The sequence below is a fragment of the Nycticebus coucang genome, chromosome 1, assembly GCF_027406575.1.
Source record: "Nycticebus coucang isolate mNycCou1 chromosome 1, mNycCou1.pri, whole genome shotgun sequence".
NCBI lineage: Eukaryota > Metazoa > Chordata > Mammalia > Primates > Lorisidae > Nycticebus > Nycticebus coucang.
This window is the reverse complement of record NC_069780.1, coordinates 5,846,497-5,867,804: the sequence shown is the minus strand read 5'-3', so window position 1 is coordinate 5,867,804 and position 21,308 is coordinate 5,846,497. Positions and strand designations below refer to the sequence as shown.

General features: G+C 41.2%; 1 protein-coding gene across 3 annotated transcripts in view; it reads left to right on the top strand.

Moving 5' to 3' along the window:
* The window catches only part of CDKL2 (cyclin dependent kinase like 2), a 47,437-nt gene that overhangs the window by 6,620 nt on the left and 19,509 nt on the right, over positions 1-21,308 (top strand). For all 3 annotated transcript variants that reach the window (XM_053584843.1, XM_053584769.1, XM_053584685.1), the window contains exons 3-6: positions 5,591-5,785; positions 14,490-14,668; positions 16,288-16,400; positions 18,852-18,991. In XM_053584843.1, the coding sequence (XP_053440818.1) occupies positions 5,591-5,785; positions 14,490-14,668; positions 16,288-16,400; positions 18,852-18,991 (627 nt within the window). The remainder of the gene's footprint in view (positions 1-5,590; positions 5,786-14,489; positions 14,669-16,287; positions 16,401-18,851; positions 18,992-21,308) is intronic.

The window sequence follows — 21,308 nt, the reverse complement described above, 5'->3', positions numbered from 1 at the left end:
AATTCTCCTATTTTATCTTATTTCTACAAGATCATCTTTTGTCTCTTTCATTTCCATATAAATTTTAGAATTAATTTATCAATTTCCATAAAAATTCTAGGAATTTTATTGAATCTATATAGATTAATTTGGGGAAAACAGATATCTTTACAATATTGTATCTAGTTGATGAACATTGTCTTCTTGTCTTAAAGTACATTTTGTCATTAGTGTAGTTGCATCACTTTTTTGATAATTATTTATATGCTATATACATTTTTTTTTTGAGACACAGTCTCACTATGTTACCCTCAAAAGAGGCCTGTGGCGTCACAGCTCACAGCAACCTCAAACTCTTGGGCTTAAGTAATTCTCTTGCCTCAGCCTCCCTACTAGCTGGGACTACAGGCACCCGCCACAGTGCCCAACTATTTTTTTGTTGTTGCAGTTTTCATTGTTGTTTTAGCAGGCCCGGGCCAGGCTCGAACCCACCAGCTTTGGTGTATGTGGCCAGCTCCCTACTCACTGAGCTACGGGCGCTGAGCCTATATGCTATATACTTTTTAATACTTTTTCCTATTAACACTTTTGTGTCCTTAGGTATAAAATGTTCTTTTTTTTTTTTTTTTTGAAACAGAGTCTCACTATGTTGTCCTTGATAGAGTGCTATGACATCACAGCTCACAGCAACCTCCAACTCTTGGGCTTAAGCGATTCTCTTGTCTCAGCCTCCCAAGTAGCTGGGACTACAGGTGCCCGTTACAACACCCGGCTATTTTTTTTTGTTGCAGTTGTCACTGTTGTTTAGCTGGCCTGGGCTGGGCTTGAACCCGCCAGCTTCTGTGTATGTGGCTGGGGCCGTAACCACTGTGCTATGGGCACCAAGCCTAAAATATTTCTCTTATAAGCAGATACAGTTGGTTCTTTTGTTTTATTCAGTCTGATAGTCTTTGTATTTTAATTGGAGTGTTTACCCTATTTACATTTAATATAATGTACTCATTTATCAACTTCCTAGTTGCTTTCTATATTTCTATTTTTCTCTTTAATTCTTTGGTTGTGCATTCTTTTATTAGTCTTTTAGAGATTATACTAGGTATTATAATATAAAAATTTGACTTATTAATATCTAAATGGGAACTTTTACAATGTAAGAATTAGAAATATTAACTCTGGTTACACTTCTCCTTTTCTCTCTTCACCCAACTAGAGATATATGTGTTATTGCTCTCAGTTTTTAAAATTCTATATATAGTTAAATCCCTCTTAAAATTATTTATAGTCAGTATTTATTGGGATATACTTAATATTTACCCTTTTCATTATTCTTTGATCTTTCCATTATTTCTTGGCTTCTGAGATCATTTTCCTTGTGTGTAATGGCTCATACCTATAATTCCAGCATTCTGGAGGCAGAGGCAGGAGGATCACTTGAGCTCAGGAGTTGCAGACTAGCCTGAGCAAGAGTGAGACCCCATTTCTATTAAAAATAGAAATATTAGCTGGGGAGTCTAGTGGGCACCTGTACTCTCAGCTACTTGGGAGGCAGAGGAAGGAGATATGAAACCTGGGAGTTTGAGGTTGCTGTGAGCTAGGCTAATGTCATGGTACTCTACCCCAGGTGACTGAGTGAGACTCTGTCTCAAAACCCCCTCCCCAAACTTCCTTTACTTTCTTTTTTCTTTTTCTTTTTTTTTTTTTTTTTTGCAGTTTGTGGCTGGGGCTGGGTTTGAGCAGATATACTAGTAAGGAATGCTATTCATTTTTGTTAGTTTAAGAAAAGTCTCCATTCTACTTTGTGTTTAAAGGAACATTTTTTTTTTTAAGCTAGACCCAGTGGCACATGCCTGTAGTCCTAGCTACTTGGGAGGCTGAGGAGGGAGTATTGCTTGAGCCCAGGAGTTTGAGACTATAGTGTGCTATATTTGTGTCTATGAATGAATAGCTATCTCATTCTGGCCTGGGCAATGTAGCAAGACCCTGTCTCTGTCTTTTTTTTTTGTAGAGACAGAGTCTCACTTATGGCCCTCTGTAGAGTGCCGTGGCCTCATACAGCTCACAGCAACCTCCAACTCCTGGGCTTAAGCGATTCTCTTGCCTCAGCCTCCCAAGCAGCTGGGACTACAGGCGCCTGCCACAACGCCCGGCTATTTTTTGGTTGCAGTTTGGCCGGGGCCGGGTTTGAACCCGCCACCCTCGGTTATGTGGGGCCGGCGCCTTACCGACTGAGCCACAGGCGCCGCCCCCTGTCTCTGTCTTTAAAAAAAGATTGTTTCATAGCCGGGCGTTGTGGCGGGCACCTGTAGTCCCAGCTGCTCGGGAGGCTGAGGCAAGAGAATCGCTTAAGCCCAGGAGTTGGAGGTTGCTGTGAGCTGTGTGAGGCCACGGCACTCTACAGAGGGCCATAAAGTAAGACTCTGTCTCTACAAAAAAAAAAAAAAAAAAGATTGTTTCCACCAGATATGGAATTGTAGGTTGGCAGTTAATTAAATTCAATATGTTCAAGATAGGATTTCACTATTGTGCTGGCTCACGTTGCTTATGTTGAAAAATCACCTGTCAGTTTTATTGTGCTTCTTCATGTCTCCTTCTTTTCAGGAGTTTAACAATAATGTGCCTGGGTGTGCTTTTTTTTTTTTTTTTCATTTATCTTGCTTCAATTTTGTGGCTGTACATTTTTATAACATCGTTTGTAATTTTTAGAAAATGTTCAGCTATTAGTGCTTGTCATAATGCTACTATCTCATTTTCATTCTGTTCTCCATTTAAGAATTCAGTTTCGTATATAGACCTTACTCATAGACCTCTTATACTCTTTTTTTTTTTAGTTTTTGGGCCGGGGCTGGGCTTGAACCCACAACCCCCAGTATATGGGGCCAGTGCCCTACTCCTTGAGCCACAGATGCTGCCCAGACTTCTTATACTCTTTTCTGTGTTTTCATCCTGTGTCATTCTATATATACATTTTTTTCTGACCTGTCCTGCAGTTCTTTTTTCAGCTATCTCTAATCTATTAAGTTCAATCATTGATTTCCTAATAAAAGATATTATATTTTTCAATTCTAAAATTTCCATTTGATTCTTTTCTTATAGTTTCCAGTTTGCTGCCAAACTGGAAACTTTGCATTTTGCTTTTTTGACTGTGTTATATTCTTTTTTTTTTTTTTTTGACAGAATCTCACTGTGTCATCCTTGGTAGAATGCTGTGGCATCACTGCTCACAGCAACTTCAAACTCTTGGGCTTAAGCGATTCTCATGCCTCAGGCTTCCAAGTAGCTGGGACTATAGGCATCTGCCACAATGCCCAGCTGTTTTTGTTGTTGTTGCAGTTGTCATTGTCATTTAGCAGGCCCAGGCTGTCGAACCCGCCAGCCTCAGTATATGTGGCCCCTGCCCTACCCACTGAGCTACGGGTGCCATCCTCTCTTGTTTTTTAATTGAGTCTTGATATTCTTGTATTATTATTAATTGTAGACATCATTTGAGTCTCTGGATAATGTCATATACCCTGTGAGAGAAGTTATGTCTGCCTCTCTGAGGCTCTTGAAGGCACAGTACTCAGGGAACTATCTGATAGCCCTAACATTCTACTGTCACCTTAATTCAATTGAAGGGATTTATATCACTTGAAGTTGAATTGTTCCTGAGATAGCCTACTTATGTTTCACACCTACTGATAATTTAAGGGCGTGCACCATCATGCCTGACTGATTTTTCTTATTTTTGTACAGAGTCTCACCATGTTGCTCAGGCTGGTTTTAAGTTTATGGCCTCAAGTGACCCTCCTGCTTTGACCTCCCAAAGTGCTGGGATTACAGGCATAAGCCATCAAGTCAGGCCAGGAAATCTAATTTTTTTACGTACAAATCACCTGTGGGTCTGAGGGAGTTTATAGTGCAGGTGTTCTGGACGCAAAGGAGGAATTGAACAAAATAAAATGTTTTCAAGAGGGATAGAGACCACCAATCCCTGGGTTCTAATCCTACCTCTACCAGTTATTTCTGTGTGATCTTGGGACAAGTTCCTTAACCTCTGTGTACTTTAGTTTCTTTGGATATAAAACAGGATTTAAGAACTGTACCTATTTCATAGGACTTTTGTGCTAAGAATAGTACTAGCACTGCGTATTAGGAATTACTATTTATAATATCATGTCATTTTATTCTTTAAAATATTTTTCTGTGTGGTCTCTGACTTCCTTTTTTTTCCTATTTTTATTGATTGATTTTTTTGAGATAGAGTCTCACTCTGTGTCTTGGGTAGAGTGACGTGGCTTCATACTTCACAGGAACCTCAAACTCTTGGGCTTGAGTGACCCTCTTTCCTCAGCTTCCCGAGTGGCTGAAACTACAGCACCTGCCACAACACCTGGCTAGTGTTTCTATTTTTTTTTAGTAGAGACAGGATCTTGTTCTTGCTCAGGCTTGTCTTGAACTCCTAGGCTCAGGCTATCCTCCCCACTCACAGAGCGCTAGGATTACAGGTGTCAGCCACCATGCCCAACTCCTTTCTTACATCTATTAGTAATATCATTTGTGAATTGTTAATTCAAAATATTCACTTTCTATTTTGTATAAGATTTAGTACTATACTGAATGGATTCAGTACTCACGTTCAAAATTTTTCCCTATTTTCTTTTACTGGAATGACAGTTGGGCTGGGCATAAAGCTCCTGGACCACATTTTTCCTTCCTTGAGGATTTTGAGAGTTGTGTTCTAGTGGTTCTTTCCCTTTAAAGGTGGCAACACTTTTTCTGGTGCGAGTTAATCTGCCATTTGTGTTCCTTTCTTCTTTCGCTCTCTTTTCTTACAGTAACTTGAATGAGATCCTGGATTGGCTTCTTTTTGATTGTTTGTCATCTTTTAATGAATAAGTCCTTCTTGGACCAGCTATTTGTAGGTTTATTTGAAAGAGAGCCCAGGATTTTGGTCCAGGCTAGCAGGAATCCACCGAGGATGTTATGACATGGGCCTAAGTATGGGATTGAATTCTGTTTCCTTAATTTCTCTGAAATTTGTTTGTAATGAATGAAACCGTTTACAGTGAATTGTTTTGCTTTCTACTCTGCCTCATTGAGATTGTTCCAAGCAATATGTTTCCGTGTAAATAATTACTTATTTAGCTCTCCCTCCCCTGCTGCTTGTTGGTGGCATTCAGTTCTAGAGTTGTTTTCACTGATGCCTATGAACTCTGTTCTCTTTATATCAAAGAAGAATTTTTTTTTCTTTTCAAGGTATGTCACTTTGGAGAACTCTTGCTTTGCTAGCTTTATAGCCACAGATGACCTCTCGGTGTCTTCCTGTACTGGTCTTTGATCTTGATTACATTTGATAGTTCCATGTTTGTGGTAGGTAGAGGTCATAGATTCCCCTTCGCATCATCAAAATTAGAGTTACATTTCTTTTTCTCACTGGCTTTATTGTGTTCTCTGACAGGAGAGAGGAGCAATACGGTCTTTCAATTGTAATTTAAAAATCAGAATATACTTTTACGATTTACATTGTTTATGTATTTTATTAATGTTTTCTTATGCTAAATGTATTTTAAATTATGACTGATTGTCAATAATTTGATCTCGTGAAAACTATTTTGCCTTTTTTTTGTAATAGCAACTGAGGCATGAAAATTTGGTGAATCTGTTGGAAGTGTGTAAGAAAAAGAAACGATGGTACCTAGTCTTTGAGTTTGTTGACCACACAGTTCTTGATGACTTGGAGCTCTTTTCCAATGGACTAGACTGTCAAGTAGTTCGAAAGTATTTGTTTCAGATTATTAATGGAATTGGATTCTGTCACAGTCACAATGTAAGTAATAGGTTTAAATAATTATCTTGCCAATGATTGACTATCCAGCTACCAGTCACTTTATTTAGTGAGACATTTGTTTAACGTTTGAACCAGTATAAAATGAAATAACTGAAATTGACTGTTAGTTTGATATTGATTTCTTGTGTCATAATACATGTATTTTTTGCCCTTTTTTACTGTGAAAATTTTAGGCCATGCTGAAAATTTAAAAAGTATGCACAAAGAATGCTCACATACCCCCGACTAGTGTCTATGCTTGCTAACACCTTGCTAAATTTGCTTTATCACATACTCATTCACCCATTAATCTAGCTGTTCATCTGTCTTATATTTACTTATGCATTTGAAAGTAAGTTTCAGACATCAGTCACTTCAACACTAAATACTTCATCTGTGCATATCATTATCTGAAGGACTTATTGCATTGCATAAACAATGTAAAGGTAAAGGTAAGTATTTGCTGGGGCTTTTTTTTTTTTTGAGGTAATGTTTAAAGTGAAGGTGCACAAATTTTAAGTGATGAATGTTGACAAATGCATACACCCAAGGGCCTGTGCTTGTTAGTTCATGTTCCCTTGCCTAGTTATGAAGTATGAAGGTATTAAAATCTCTGTCATATAGTCTATAACAATAATTATATATTCTTTGAGTATCGTATAAAACCACCTCTAGGAAAAATCAGACCTGTAAAGTATATTATAAAGTGACTAACTCAGCATGCAGATTCTGCCAGTTTTATAAAATATTTTTAATGAAATTTTGTGTGATTTTAAAGGTAATGAATGCCAATGGTAGAAAATTTGAACACTAACGATAATTCTAAAAAGAAGAAAAAATCATTTTACACGAGTGCACTTACACATTTGGTGTGTTTCTCTTCCGCTTTCTCCGCCTCCTCCCCCTTCCCTGTTTTTATTGTTCTCACTGTCCTGGTGTGTTAACTGCATAGCTAGGTTGTACTGTGACGTTCAGATGCCCGTATCCAGGACAGAAAATTCCTTGGTAGAAGCAGCTATCTAGTTTCCACCCAGGAATTTTCTTGGTGACCCTTTTCAGGAGGCCACCTAAGGGGACCAATCTCAGGAAACGGAATGCCAGTTTAGTAAATTAGATTGAGAGATAATTGTTACGAGGACAGACTTTATGAACCGTGATAGTGGGGAATGTGGGGCCGGGCGTGGTGGCTCACATCTGTCATCCTAGCACTCTGGAAGGCCAGGGAGGGTGGATCACCTGAGTTGAGGAGTTTGAGACCAACCTGAGCAAGAGTGAGACTCTTGTCTCTACTAAAATCAGAAAAACTAATTGGGCACTATGGTGGGTGCCTATAGTCCCAGCTACTCTTGAGGCTCAGGCCAGAGGATTGCTTAAGCCCAAGAGTTTGAGGTTGCTATGAGCTGCAATGACTCCATGGCACTCCTAGCCAGGGTAACATCGTATGACTCTGTCTCAAAAAAATAAATAAACAAAACCAGGCATGGTGGCTCAGGCCTGTAATCCTAGCACTCTGGGAGGCTGAGGTAGGTGGATTGCCTAAGCTCAGGAGTTCTAGACTAATCTGGGCAAGAGCGAGACCCCATCTCTAAACAATAGCTGGGCATTGTGGCAGGTACCTATACTCCCAGCTACCTGGGAGGCTGAGGCCTGAGAATCGCTTGAACCCAAGAGTTCGAGGTTGCTGTGAGCTAAGAAGCCATGGCACTCTACCAAGGTGACCAAGTGAGACTCTGTCTCAAAAAAAGAATAAATAAATTTAAATAGCCAGGTGTTGTGGCGGGCGCCTGTAGTCCCAGCTACTTGGGAGGCTAAGACAAGAGAATTGCTTAAGCCCAAGAGTTTGAGGTTGCTGTGAGCTGTGACACCATGCCAGTCTATCGAGGGTGACAAAATGAGCTTCTGTCCCCTCTCCCCAAAAAAAAGAGAGAGAGAAAGGGGAAAAAAAGAAAAGAATGTTGGGTATGCAAGGAAGCAGACCAGTATGAGGTGTTAGTGAATTAAAAGCTTAATGGCATCAATTTAAAAGATACTGATTCATCCTTCTTGTAAAAAGGACAATATCTTCCCATGGGCCTGTAATACCTGAAGTTAGGGAGCTCAAGGACCGACATTCACCTCTACACTAATAAACAATCATTGGCATGCTCATTTTTGAAGAGTTTTCCAATAAATCTTGCTACATTTGCTTCTGTGTCCCTTATTTTTATACCCTGTTTCCCTGAAAGTAAGACGGCGTCTTCTTTTAAGATGTGCTCCCAAAGATGCGCTAGGTCTTATTTTCAGGGGACGTCTTATCTTTCCTGTAAGTAGGTCTTATTTTCGGAGGATGTCTTATTTTCGGGGAAACAGGGTACTAGCATGACTGATAAACCCATGTTGAATCACACATTCTACCTTTTTTTAGATATATGAATACATTCCGGCATTTTAGAGTCATGTGTTGTTGGCATGATGCCATTCTGTCTTTAAGTAGTTCTAATATTGTGTGGGTTCATGCAGAGCTTCAGAGCATTCACGTAGTTCTTTAAACTATGAAAAATGTGAATTTTTATGGGGAGAAAGCCGATCTGACTCTAGGAGCTTCAGTGCTGCCTGGCAGCTGTGGGACTTTTTTCTAGTCCTTTTACTCTCAGAGTCTTCTAGATCATGATTTCATGTCCTCTCTCTTCTGACCTCTAGTGCGCCTTCTCCAGTCTGCATTGCCAGCCCCTGTCAGTAGGATAACAATAGCACCTGTATCATAGGATCATTGTGAGGATAAAATACATTAAGACAGGGTTGGTGCCCGTAGCTCAGTGGTTAGGGTGCCAGCCACATACACCACGGCTGGTGGGTTTGACTCTGGCCCGAGCCTGCTAAACAACAATGACAACTGCAACAAAAAGTAGCTGGGTGTTGTGGTGGGCGCCTGTAGTCCCAGCTACTTGGGAGGCTGAGGCAAGAGAATCACTTGAGCCCAAGAGTTTGAGGTTGCTGTGAACTGTGACAACATGGCACTCTACCGAGGGTAACATAGTGAGACTCCATTTCAAAAAGAAATAAAATACACTAAAACATATAAAAACATTTAGAATAGCACTGGACATGTAAGTGATTAAATGTTAGATATCGTTACTATTATTAACCCAACTATGCCTCAAATTCCATTACTGGAATGTAGTGGTGTGTGAGTAGTAGTGAGTTATTTACATCCTACTGTTCAAGGTCATCCCCGAGGTCTGGTTTTTCACACACATCTGCCTCCTGTCACGTGGTGCACAGAGTTAGTCACTGCTGCAGATGCTGGCGTGCTGGGAGCTTGTCAAAAAGTGATGCGAATTTTCGGAAAATTTGAAGAACCATTCAACAACAGGTAAATTCAACTTTATTGTGCTACATCTTACGCTTGCAATTTTTTCTATTACTTTTCTACTAGCTATGCGATGGTGCAGTAAAAAAAGAAACACTGACATTGTTGTATTAGTTATGGGTTCGACATGTCATCTGTTCCATGTTTGGAGCACCAGGCAAGTTTCTAAGGATTAATACTATCTTTTCCCTCTTTTTCAGTTGAAATCTTTTACAAGTCTCAAGATGCCTCAAACTCTAAGTTTCCATGAAATACCTGCCCTGGTGGAGACAGGTGGCAGCACAGAACCAAGCGCAACAGTGGCGCAACCCCCCGGAACTGCCGCAGCACCTGTGTCTGATGAGGACTCTGGAGCTGGAGAGGGCGGAGCAAGAAATCATCTGCCGGGTTCTTTGCACCTGAGTGTCTCATTCAAGATGGGTGGGATGCTGAGTCTGACTGAGAAGGTCCCTCAAATGCCCCTGGAGATGACTCGAGGATGGAGGTCCACCTCTGTCTTCTGTGCAGCCGCTGCCTCCGCCAAAGACAAAGAAAGTGACCAACATTGTTCACAAATGGGAAAAGCTGCCCTCACTGCACAGCCCGCAGCAGGGGGAGTCACAGAAGCACCAAATGATTTACTCATCTAGATGAGAACTCCCACAGAAGCTCTCAGACTTTGCTTTTGTGCCGAGGTCGTTGAACTTATTGTCACGTACTGCAGTTTACACGCTGCAAGTAAATCTTGGCCGGATTGGCTCTGAATTCAAATGCTTTCTGGGAATGACTTTTCTGGGCAGTTCTGTCTCAGTTCCTAGAAGGTGTATGTCCTGGGAACAGAGAACAGACATGCATCACGTGCTCGTTAGCACGGCCACAGACGTGAAGGCTTTGAAACTGTGCTTGCTAATTGGCATGTTGCTGACAATGCAAATTTGGACCCAATGGACGAGTTTTCCAGGTTGTGTCCTCTTATAAGCATACTCAATGAGAGATGTGTGAAATTTCTTCCAAATGAAACCAATTTCAGCTTTGATGAATGCCTGGCTCCTTATTTTGGCTGTCACAGGTATAAGCACTTTATCAAAGGACAACCCTTTGGTCTGGCTGTCAGTTTAGGGGTGCAGCACGTCTGGGCTACATTAACTGATTCCAGCTGCATTAGGGTAAGAACCTAAGTACTAAACATGAGGAATGTGGTGCTGGTGTCGGTGTATCACGCGTCCTCAGTTTGGTGAGGCGCTTACAAAGGCACACCCCGGACAACACCACTTTGTGTTCAACAACTTTTTCACCAATATTGTACTTCTGGATAAGCTCAGTTCAGTGGGACATCAGGCAACAGGTGCAATGAGAAAGGACCTCACTGACAATGCTCCACAGGAACCAGATGTGGCTCTGAAGAACAAAGAATGAGGCACATTCAATTTTCAAGTTGATGGCAGAGACAATTCTGTCTGCAGACAGAATGACAACAGTGTGGTCACTGTTGCCTTGTCTGGTGCTGGTATCAATCCCCTGTGTCTGTCAATCATTATTCCCAGAAACTGAAGAAGATCCAAGTTCAGCAGCCAAACATAATCAAAGGGAGGTGTAGGCAGAGCTGATGACACCACCAATAAGTATCAGGCATCAATCCATGGGAGAAATGGTATTCAAGACCTCTTTTGTTCTGTTTCAAATTGGTCCTACAAAATTCTTTCCAACTGCATAAAACATAGGATGAGAAGCCAGAGGATATTCTGGAGTTTCGTTGATGTGTGGTATGCCATTGTCCAGAGACCCCTGGTCATCCTCCAGAACCAGCCCCAAGAGGGTGACCTTCTTAGAAGCGTAACACTGACTCATGTTATGATGATGTGGATCATGTGATTGTCTAACAGGGAAAGCAAATGCAGTGTGCTGAATGTCATAAGAACACCACTTTTCCAGCCTGAGCAATAGCAAGACTCCATCTTTACTAAAAATAGAAAAAAAAACCAGGCAAGATGATTGCTTGAGCCCAAGAGCTTGAGGTTGCTGTGAGCTATGACACTACGGCACTCAGGGCGCCAGAGTGAGTCTCTGTCTCAAACAAAAACAAAAACAAACAAATAAAAAAACACCACTTTTCCACGTGAAAAATGTGATGTTGCCTTTCATATGAAGTGTCTATTGACTATCACACTGAATGGCTGGTGTCACCACCTCCCAAGATGAAAAACCTGGGTTTATACATTGTGTAGCAATGGTTTTGCCCAGTATTCCATTTTTAGAATGCCAAATAACAATAGAATATAATAAAAGCTTTTTCACTCCAAATTCTTGTTCCTTCAATTTTTCTAGGTAACATACATAAATTGTATGCAAAATGTTCAGAAATTACAACCTCTGGCATCAATGGGTTAAAAGTATATCCTAAGGTTTTGTTTTCTGAGCAGTTAACGTTTCTGTTCTTAAAGCAGACATAATTATGATAGGAGAGGGAATAAATGAAAACACACCTAAAATCATGTCCACTCTGTATGCGTGTGTGTGCGCACCAGGATGAAGTGTCTGGCTTTAAGAAAATGAAACCATTTATTCTTAAATACATCATTCATTTGTGTGTGTGAGTACTTGAATTTTAAAAATTAAAAGATATTTACTTTAGGCCAGGCACGGTGGCTCACGTCTGTAATCCCAGCACTCTGGGAGGCCAAGGAGGGTGGGTTGCCCAAGCTCACTGGTTCGAGACCAGCCTGAGCAAGAGCGAGACCCCATTTCTAAAAAAAGAAAAATAGCCAGGCATTGTGGCAGCCACCTATAATCTCAGCAACTCCGGAGGCTGAGGTAAGAGAATCGCTTGAGGCCAGGAGTTGGAGGTTGCTGTGAGCTATGATGCCACCACACTCTACAGAGGGTGACAAAGTGAGACTCTGTCTCAAAAAAAAATTACTTTAATCCTTTTGTGAACTGAGTAAACATATTTAAAAACAGGTTTAAAGTTGCTGTCAATTCAAGTTTCACCCAAATAGTAGAGAACTTTATGAGGTTTATAGACCCCTCGATATTTTTGCTGAATTATTAGGTATAATAATTTATTTAGGTTATACCTAGGATTATAAGGACCCATGTCAGACCTTACCCTTTCATAAAACTGTCTCTGGCCACCCCAGTCTGCAATGATAGCTCTTGGTGTGTGTTTTTTTTTTCTCACCTTGTTACCCTTGGTAGAGGATGTGGCATCATAGCTCACAGCAACCTCAAAGCCTTTGGCTCAAGTGATCCTCTTGCCTCAGCCTCTTGAGTTGCTGAGATTATAGGTGCCTGCTACAATGCCTGGCTATTTTTCTTTTTTTCTTCCAAATAGCTGAGACTATAGGCACCCACCACAATGCCCAGCTATTGTTTTAGACCCAGCCTGGTCTCAAACCTGTAAGCCCAGGCACTCCACCTGCCTCGGCCTCCCAGAGTGCTGGGATTACAGGCAGGAGCCACCACCCCCTTTCTTAAGATAAATTCTACTCATATCACCTTGGCTATAGTTAGGTTCTATTATTATTATTTTTTTAAATAGTTTTTGGCCAGGGCTGAGGTTTGAACCCACCACCTCTGGTATATGCCCTACTCCTTGAGCCACAGGCACCACCATTAGGTTCTATTATTACCATACATTATAGGTAATAGGTTGGGAAGGAACATGATGGTCATGTACTTTAGCCCCCTCATGTGGGAGATGAGAAGATAGAAAGATCGAGACTAGAGCCCAGGTCTGTCAACTCTCACTTTAGCTCTTTCTGACACAGCACAGGTGATCTGGGACTAGACCTGTGTCCACACGGCTGACATCCAGGGTAATAAAAGTTGGTAGCCTATGCAAAATGCCCGGCAATGGCAGGTCACCACTAGGATTCTGGTCTGATGAAAGGAGTTAAGACCAATGTATACACTTTAGTTTTCAAAATATACTATACCTATGTTAGAGAATTAGGCCTAATAATTTGTTTTGCCTAGGTGTAGAGTTTTTAGTATTGTCTCTATCCCAGCATCCTGCTCGCTTCTTCTAGAGTCTTTCCTTTAGAAATCTTAGTTGCTGACCTTTCTGTACCCTCTTTACATTAACTTTTATTTTTGAGACAGAGTCTCACTATGTCGCCTTTGGGAGTGGCGTGGTGTCAGAGTTCACAGCAACCTCAAACTCTTGGGCTCATTAAGCAATTCTCTGCCTCAGTCTCCTGAGTAGATGGGACTACAGGTGCTGGCAACAATGCCTGGCTTTTTTTAGAGGCAGGGTCTTGCTCTTGCTCAGACTCCTTTTCCGGAACTCCTGAGCTAAAGCAGTCCTCCTGCCAGAGTGGTAGGGCTGCAGCCGTGAGCCACCACGCCTGGCTCTCTCTACATTTCTGATTGCTTGATAACTACCTCTGCTCAGAAGTTCCCATGCCACCCAAAAGTCTGTATGGCTAAAACCTAAACTATTCCATCAAAATCAACTTTTTCTAGACTTTTCTGTGTTTGAACATGGAACTACCATTCTATAAGATACTTAGGTTTGAATGAAATATCTGAGCTGTACTAAGTTCTGTTGACTCTTGAGTATTTCTACACTGTCTCCCTTTAATTCCTCTGAGCACCAGCCTGGTCAGGCCCTTCTCCCCTTGTGGTCATCACACTGCTCTCCGGGCCTCCAGTCTCCTGTTATAATTAAAGCAATGGTTATCCTGTTTATGGCTGACATCTTGGAACACCATGAACAACATCTTGGAACAACATGTTGGCCATGTCGCTTCCATGGGTTCCCAGGGTCTCGACCCAGCTTGCATACTTCCCAGCCTGGCGGCTACGGCATCCCTCATACAACCTCTGTGCTGGAAATAACATTTTCCCACCATCTCTCCATCCAGTCCCATCTCCACTTTGGTTTCCTTATCACATTCACTTGGATTGCCCTCCGTTTCTGCTTTGAACACGTCACACTAGTATTAGACCCCTGTCTTAGAGCCTACCTCTTTCAAAAAAACTTCCCTTGACCACCCCAGCTGTAATGATAGCTTTGCATTGGCTTGAGAACATTCATTAACTAAACAGCTGACTTGGTAATTAATTACATATATTTGATATCTTTGATTGTTTAAATAGCATCTGAAGCATGACTGTTCTTTCCTGAGGGCCATGGTGTTTTATTAGATGAACATAGGTCAAGAGATATGTGAGTTATATATACTTCACAAGGCCTACGGCTCAAAACTAGCATAAGTTAAATGTAACTCACATGGCAGCTAACGTGTCAGAGCCAGGAGCAACTCTACGTGCTTTTATTTGTGTCCTTCACGGGACAGAAAGCAACACCCTGCACACGGCAGGTGCCAAAGGAAATGGTTTTGTCTAATAGCTTACATGCTCTGCTTTTTCTAGATCATACACAGAGACATAAAGCCAGAGAATATATTAGTCTCCCAGTCAGGTGTTGTCAAGTTATGTGATTTTGGATTTGCACGCACGTTGGCAGCGCCCGGGGAGGTTTACACTGACTATGTGGCGACCCGATGGTACCGAGCCCCAGAGCTGCTGGTTGGTGATGTCAAGTATGGCAAGTAAGAAATGGGAGGGGACAGATTTTAACTCTCTTTTACTGATAAAATGGAATGTCTGTAATTAAAGCAATGGTCCCTCTAACACTGAAAGGAAGGTTTGAGTTTAGAGATCTTTGTAATTTGTAATCATTTTTGGTGCTTCCTCTTTAAACATTCTTATGAAACTAGTTGGAGTGGGTGTACTTATTTTAAAGGTGGGGAAATTAAGTTGAATAAGTGGTCTGTTTTATACAGTGGGTAGGAAATATGTTTTATCTTTATTTTAGCTTTCAAAGAGAGGTAAACATTAGTCAGGGTAAATCTGACACTTTTGGAATTAGGCACGGTGGAGGCGACAAGAGCGGACGGAAAAATATAATTAAGTGAAACATTTGTAAAACATAAATCATCTTCATAAGTGAATTCTTCAAAGAAGGAAGGATTGAAACTTTTACTGCTTTTGACAGAAATCTTTCTAAAATACTTTTTACAATTTCTCTGTGTTCAGAATACAGTAACATTTACTATTTTCTTTCTATTTTTTTTTTTTTTTTTTTGTAGAGACAGAGTCTCACTTTATGGCCCTGGGTAGAGTGCCATGGCATCACACAGCTCACAGCAACCTCCAACTCCTGGGCTTAAGCGATTCTCTTGCCTCAGCCTCCCGATCAGCTGGGACTACAGGCGCCCGCCACAACGCCCGGCTATTTTTTGGTTGCAGTTCAGCCGGGGCTGGGTTTGAACCCGCCACCCTCGGTATATGGGGCCGGCGCCTTACCGACTGAGCCACAGGCACCGCCCTTACTATTTTCTTTATTACTTTGACTTCTCATTTTATGAACGTGGTATAATTTTTGTGCCATTTTATAATTCAGCAATGACCTTAAGCAATTTCTAGGTAGTTGTCCTGTGCTAATGATGCATATATATTCTTTGAGTTCTTGTGATGGTTTTTAAGATAGTTTTAAAATTTTCTCTTATCAGATTTCAATGGTCTCTGTCGTTAACTATTTGTTCCCAGCAACCCTTTTTCAGAGTATCCTGACATAGCACAGGATACTCCACTACGTCAGGAGATCTGCTATGTCATAGGCTGACTGATCAGCCTTGTAGAATTATGTGTGAACAGAGAATGAACAGTCCATGAGTGAAGCCTGGAAGTCTCCTTTCCAGAAAAAAGGACACATAATAACGGTCCGGCTTTTCAGAAGCCTTCTCCTTCTTATGCCGCGTGATGAAGTTTCTGGAAATCTCACATATGTAAAATTGGGAGTAAGAACTTTAAATTTATAGGGAAATGTATTTTTTATGGGTGATTTAAAAGGCTTAGTACAGTATGAGTATCCCTTATCCAAACAAAATGCTTGGGACCAGAAGTGTTGTGGATTTTGGATTTTTTCAGATTTTGAAAACTTGCGTTATACTGGTTGAGCGTCCCAGACATGAACATGTAGCGATCTCAGATCTGAAACTTTGAGCATTATGTCAGACTCAAAAAGTTTGGGGTTCTGGATCATTTCAGATTTCACATTTTCAGTCTGTGCTGCACTACCCCGCTCAGTGCCGGGAACACGCAGAAGAGGTGCAGGCCCAGAGGACGCGGGAGGACGCCGGCCTGACGCCACACTTTTTTCTTGCAGGGCTGTGGACGTGTGGGCCATTGGCTGTCTGGTCACTGAAATGCTCATGGGAGAACCCCTATTTCCTGGAGATTCTGACATTGATCAGCTATATCATATTATGATGTGTTTAGGTAAGATTATACATCTACATTTTAAATTTTAGAGTTTTTCCCTATGTGTTTGTGATTTTTAAGCTGTTGTTATATTAAAGATGTTATATATTTTGGGTTAATATTAGGGACAAATAGGAAAACTTTATTAGTGTGTCTGTGTGTGTGTGTGTGTGTGTATATATATACATACATACACAGAGGATACCAAAAAATGTATACTTTTTTTTGAGGCAGAGTCTCACTATGTCACCCTCTGTAGAGTGCTGTGGCATCACAACTCACAGCAACCTCAAACTCTTGGGCTTAAGTGATTCTCTTGCCTCAGCCTCCCAAGTAGCTGGGACTACAGGCGCCCACCACAGTGCCTGGCTATTTTTTGTTGTTGTTGCAGTTGTCATTGTTGTTTAGCTGGCCCAGGCTGGGTTCGAACCCACCAACTTGGGTGTATGTGGCAGACACCATAACCACTGTGCTGCGGGCGCCAAGCCAAAAAAAAGTATACATATTTTAAGAAAAAAAAAACTGTATTAAAACTATAATAGTCATGTCATGTTTGACTTGTGCCACTGCAAGTGATGTAAGATAAAATATACAAGAGAAATATTATCTATATATATTATTAAAAATTTAATGCAATTTTTCCCCTTTCTTAAAATGTGTATACATATAGCTGGGTGTGGTGGCTCATGCCTGTAATCCCAGCACTCAGGCCAAGGCAGGTGGATCCCTTGAGCCCAGGAGTATGAGACCAGCCTGAGCAAGAGCGAGACCCTGTCTCTAATAAAAAAAATAGAAAAATTACCTCTCTCCCTCTCTCCTCTCTGTCTCTGTCTCTCTCGGTCTCTGTCTCTCCCCCCCTTTTCTCTCTCTCTCTTTTCTTCCCCTCTCTCTTTCCTCACTCCTCCTTGGTGTTGTCCTGCAACATCCCCCCCTCACCAATAAAAACCTTTTGTACAAAAAAAAAAAAAAAAAAAAAAAGAAAAATTAGCAGGGTGTTATGGTGAGCACCTGTAGTCCCAGCTACTTGGAAAACTGAGGCAAGAGAACTTCTTGAGTCCAAGAGTTTGAGGTCTGTGAGCTGTGACTGCACAGCACTCTACTGAGGGTGATAAAGTGAGACTGTCTAAAAAAACAAATAAATAGATAAATAAATAAGTGTATACATGTTTTTGGCGCCCTCCGTGTGTGTGAGTGTTGTGTGTGTATGTCATACACGTATTTTCTTTCTTTCAGTCTGGCTGTGGTCTATTTGGACACATGTTCTTAATCACAAGCCTCCTCCTCTGCCTCAACAGAGAAGAGAAGAGCAGAGGTTGCGCATTTCCCTGCCCCTCCACATTCAGCTAATTCCACGCAGAGAGGGTGCCATGACCATTTATTACCTAGCATATTACCCTAAGCACTTGGTGTCATATGACAACTGCTGCTCTAATTCTCAAACTCACGCTGAGAGGCAGAGACTCCCCGGCACCTTGATCTCCCATCAGATTCGACTTTTCTTACTGTTGCTTTGGACATAATTTTAAAGCTATAGTATCAAAGTCTTGCATTTGTTGAAATATCAACTTCAGGTTTGAAGATAAAACTTGGAAAATGGAAATAATGGGAAAACACCTGAAGGTAATTTAGTTATTTGATTTGAGGTTTCTTCCAGGTTAGAAATTCATAAACAATAAATGGTTTCTTACAGTGGAATTCTCTTTCTTTCCTTCTTTCTTTTTTTTTTTTTTTTGAGACAGAGTCTCACTTTGTCACCCTCTGTACAGCACTGTAGCGTCACAGCTCACAGCAACCTACAGCTCTTGGGCTTAGATGATTCTCTTGCCTCAGCCTCCCAAGTAGCTGGAACTCAGGTGCCCGCCACAATGCCCGGCTATTTTTTGCTGCAGTTTGGTCAGGGCTGGGTTTAAACCCACCACCCTTGGTATATGGGGCTGGCGCCCTACTCACTGAGCCACAGGCACCATCCACAGTGTACAAAAAATGTATACTTTTATATATATATGTATATATATATAATATTAAATTACATATCAAAGTTGAGAAAAAAGGTTTAAAAAAGTGCTCAAATCTGACCTTACACATAGGTATGAAATCAGGGTGGAACTGATTTATCTAGATTAGATCCTGTCAGTGTAACTGTTAATGTTGTCATGGTTCCCTCAGTATTCTGCACTTCATTACTGGAAATGACGTGCTGCACTTCCATCTGAGAAGCTGTAACATGCTCTTTACCTGTCCTTTCCTTGTGCTCCCTCAAATTAATTCTATTTATAGTGGCACATGAACTTTTTCAGCGAGTGTGTTGCAATGACAATGCTGATTTCCTTGAGCTGATGTAGGTCAAAGCCACGGGAAGCGCCAGTGTCTGGTGGCTGTGCGTCCCTAGGAGGAGAGCGCCACCGTCCCCCGCTCTGCCCGCCGTCCCTCCACTGCCTCTGTCACGTTGTGTGCTGTTTTCACTTCCAGGTAATCTCATTCCAAGACATCAGGAGCTGTTTTATAAAAACCCTGTGTTTGCTGGAGTAAGGCTGCCTGAAATCAAGGAAACGGTCCCTCTGGAAAGACGCTACCCGAAACTCTCTGACGTGGTCATAGATTTAGCAAAGGTAAGCATAGTTGATCTTCACACTTTACACTGTGTACGTTACGAAAACTTGGTTTTCTCTTGTTTCATGTAGTAGATCTTGTAGGTCAACAGTTTTCTCTGATAATTTTAATTTTTATACATTTAGAAAGAATTTAAATACTTTGGTGGAGGTAACTTCAGAGATAAAGGCCGGAAAATTTTACCTGTTTTTAAAACTCATTAAGAAACTCACTAGCACTTTTTAAATGTGAAAACATCATCTGAACATACAAAAAACATATGAAGACATTAGATTTTTTTTTTTTTTTTTTTACAGTTTTTTGGCTGGGGCCAGGTTTGAACCCACCACCTCCAGTATATGGAGCCAGCACCCTACTCCTTGAGTGACAGGTGCCACCCAAGACATTTGATGTTTTTAATGTTTAACAGTTAAATGTAAGCTTTATAAAGGTGGAAAAGACAAAAAGTAGGATTGGAAAATAAAAGAGGCCATTCTGGTGACTGATGCTTGTAATCCCAGTGTGCTGGGAGGCAAAGGCAGGAGGATTGCTTGAGCTCAGGAGTTTCAGAACAGCTGGAGCAAAAACGAGACCTCATTTTTACTAAAAATAGAAAAACTTAGCTGGCTGTTGTGGTGGGCACCTGTAGTCCCAGCTACTCAGGAGACTGAGACAGGAGGATGGCTTGATCACAGGAGTTTGAGGTTGCTATTAGCTATAGTAAGGCCATAGCACTCTAGCCTGGGACAACAGAGAGAGGCTCTGTCTTAAAAAAAAATAAAAAAAAAAGAGGAACAAGAAACTAAAGAGAAATAGGACAGTGTTAAAGCGTCTGTGGGAAGGCAAACCATCATGACCTGTGTGGTGTCAGAGGTGTTTTTGCTTAGCCACTGGATTTGCTGAAGCTAATTTATAAATTCCTAATACTTTTATATTTGAGGAAAATATTAGGGAGATTCTCACTGGATCAAGTTGTCTCTAAAAGATGACCTTTTGGAATTACTAGCTCAAAAAGTTCTCATTATCAGCTGGATGCAGTGGTATGTGCCTGTCTCCCCAGCTACTGAGGAGGCCTAGGCAGGAGGATCGTTTGAAGCTGGGAATTTGAGGCTGTAGACCTGCAAATACCTGCTGCACTGCAGCCTAGGCACATAGTGAGATCCTATCACTTAAAAAAAGTTCTTACTAATCAGGGTGGTCCAGGGCATTGATAAAATAAGTGCCTCTACAATGCCAGGACCTTCTGACATTTACCCAAAGTGTGTTTTCTGCTTTTGTAAATTCTTTAACTCATTGTTTTATTTATTTATTTATTTATTTAGACAGAGTCTCATTTGGTTACCTTCAGTAGAGTGCCATGGCATCTTAGCTTACAGCAACTCTTGGGCTCAAGTGATCCTCTTGCCTCAGTCTCCCAAGTAGCTGGGACTACAGATGCCTGCCACGACATCCAGCTATTTTTTAGAGACAGGGTCTCACTCTGGCTCAGGTTGGTCTCTAGCCAACCTGTGAGCTCAGGCAGTCCACCCACCTCAGCCTCCCAAGTGCTAGTATTATAGGCTTGAGCCACCGTGCCCAGCCCCTAACTTATTGTTGTAAAGTTTAGTAAGCTTATTACTAATTATAACAAGTTGGCAGGACAATGTATTTCCAATTTTCTGCATAATCTTCTAACAGATATAAATAATTTTCCAGCGGAGTCATATACCTTTTTGATTGTTTTATCATAGAAAAGCTCAAATATATAAAAGAAAGTACAGAGGATAGTAGTGTAATGAACCCTCACATACTAACTATCTAGTTTCTATAGCTATGAACCTTTGATAATCTTGTTTACTATATCCATACTCCCTTCAACTTTTTGATTACTTTTGGGTTTTTTGTTTGTTTGTTGTTTTGGGGGGGACAGAGTCTCAAGCTGTCCCCCTGGGTAGAGTGCAATGGCATCATAGCTCAAAGCAACCTGCAACTCTTGGGCTCAAGTGATCCTCTTGCCTCAGTTTTTCTATTTTTTTTTTTTTTTTAATAGAGACAGGGTCTCTCTTTTGCTCAGGCTAGTCTTGAACTCCTGAGCTCAAGCAATCCACTCGCCTCAGCCTCCCAGAGTGCTAGGATTATAGGCGTGAGCCACCATGCCTGGCCTTTTGGATTACTTTGAAACAAATGGCAGACATTTAATTATTTCATTTATAAATAGTAAGTTATTCATAGAGCTTTTCTTATTTATTGAAAGCTATTAATTGAGTCCCTTCTGAGAAGTTTCTTTTTTTTTTTTTTTTAATTTGGCCGGGGCTGGGTTTGAACCCGCCACCTCCAGCATATGGGACCGGCGCCCTA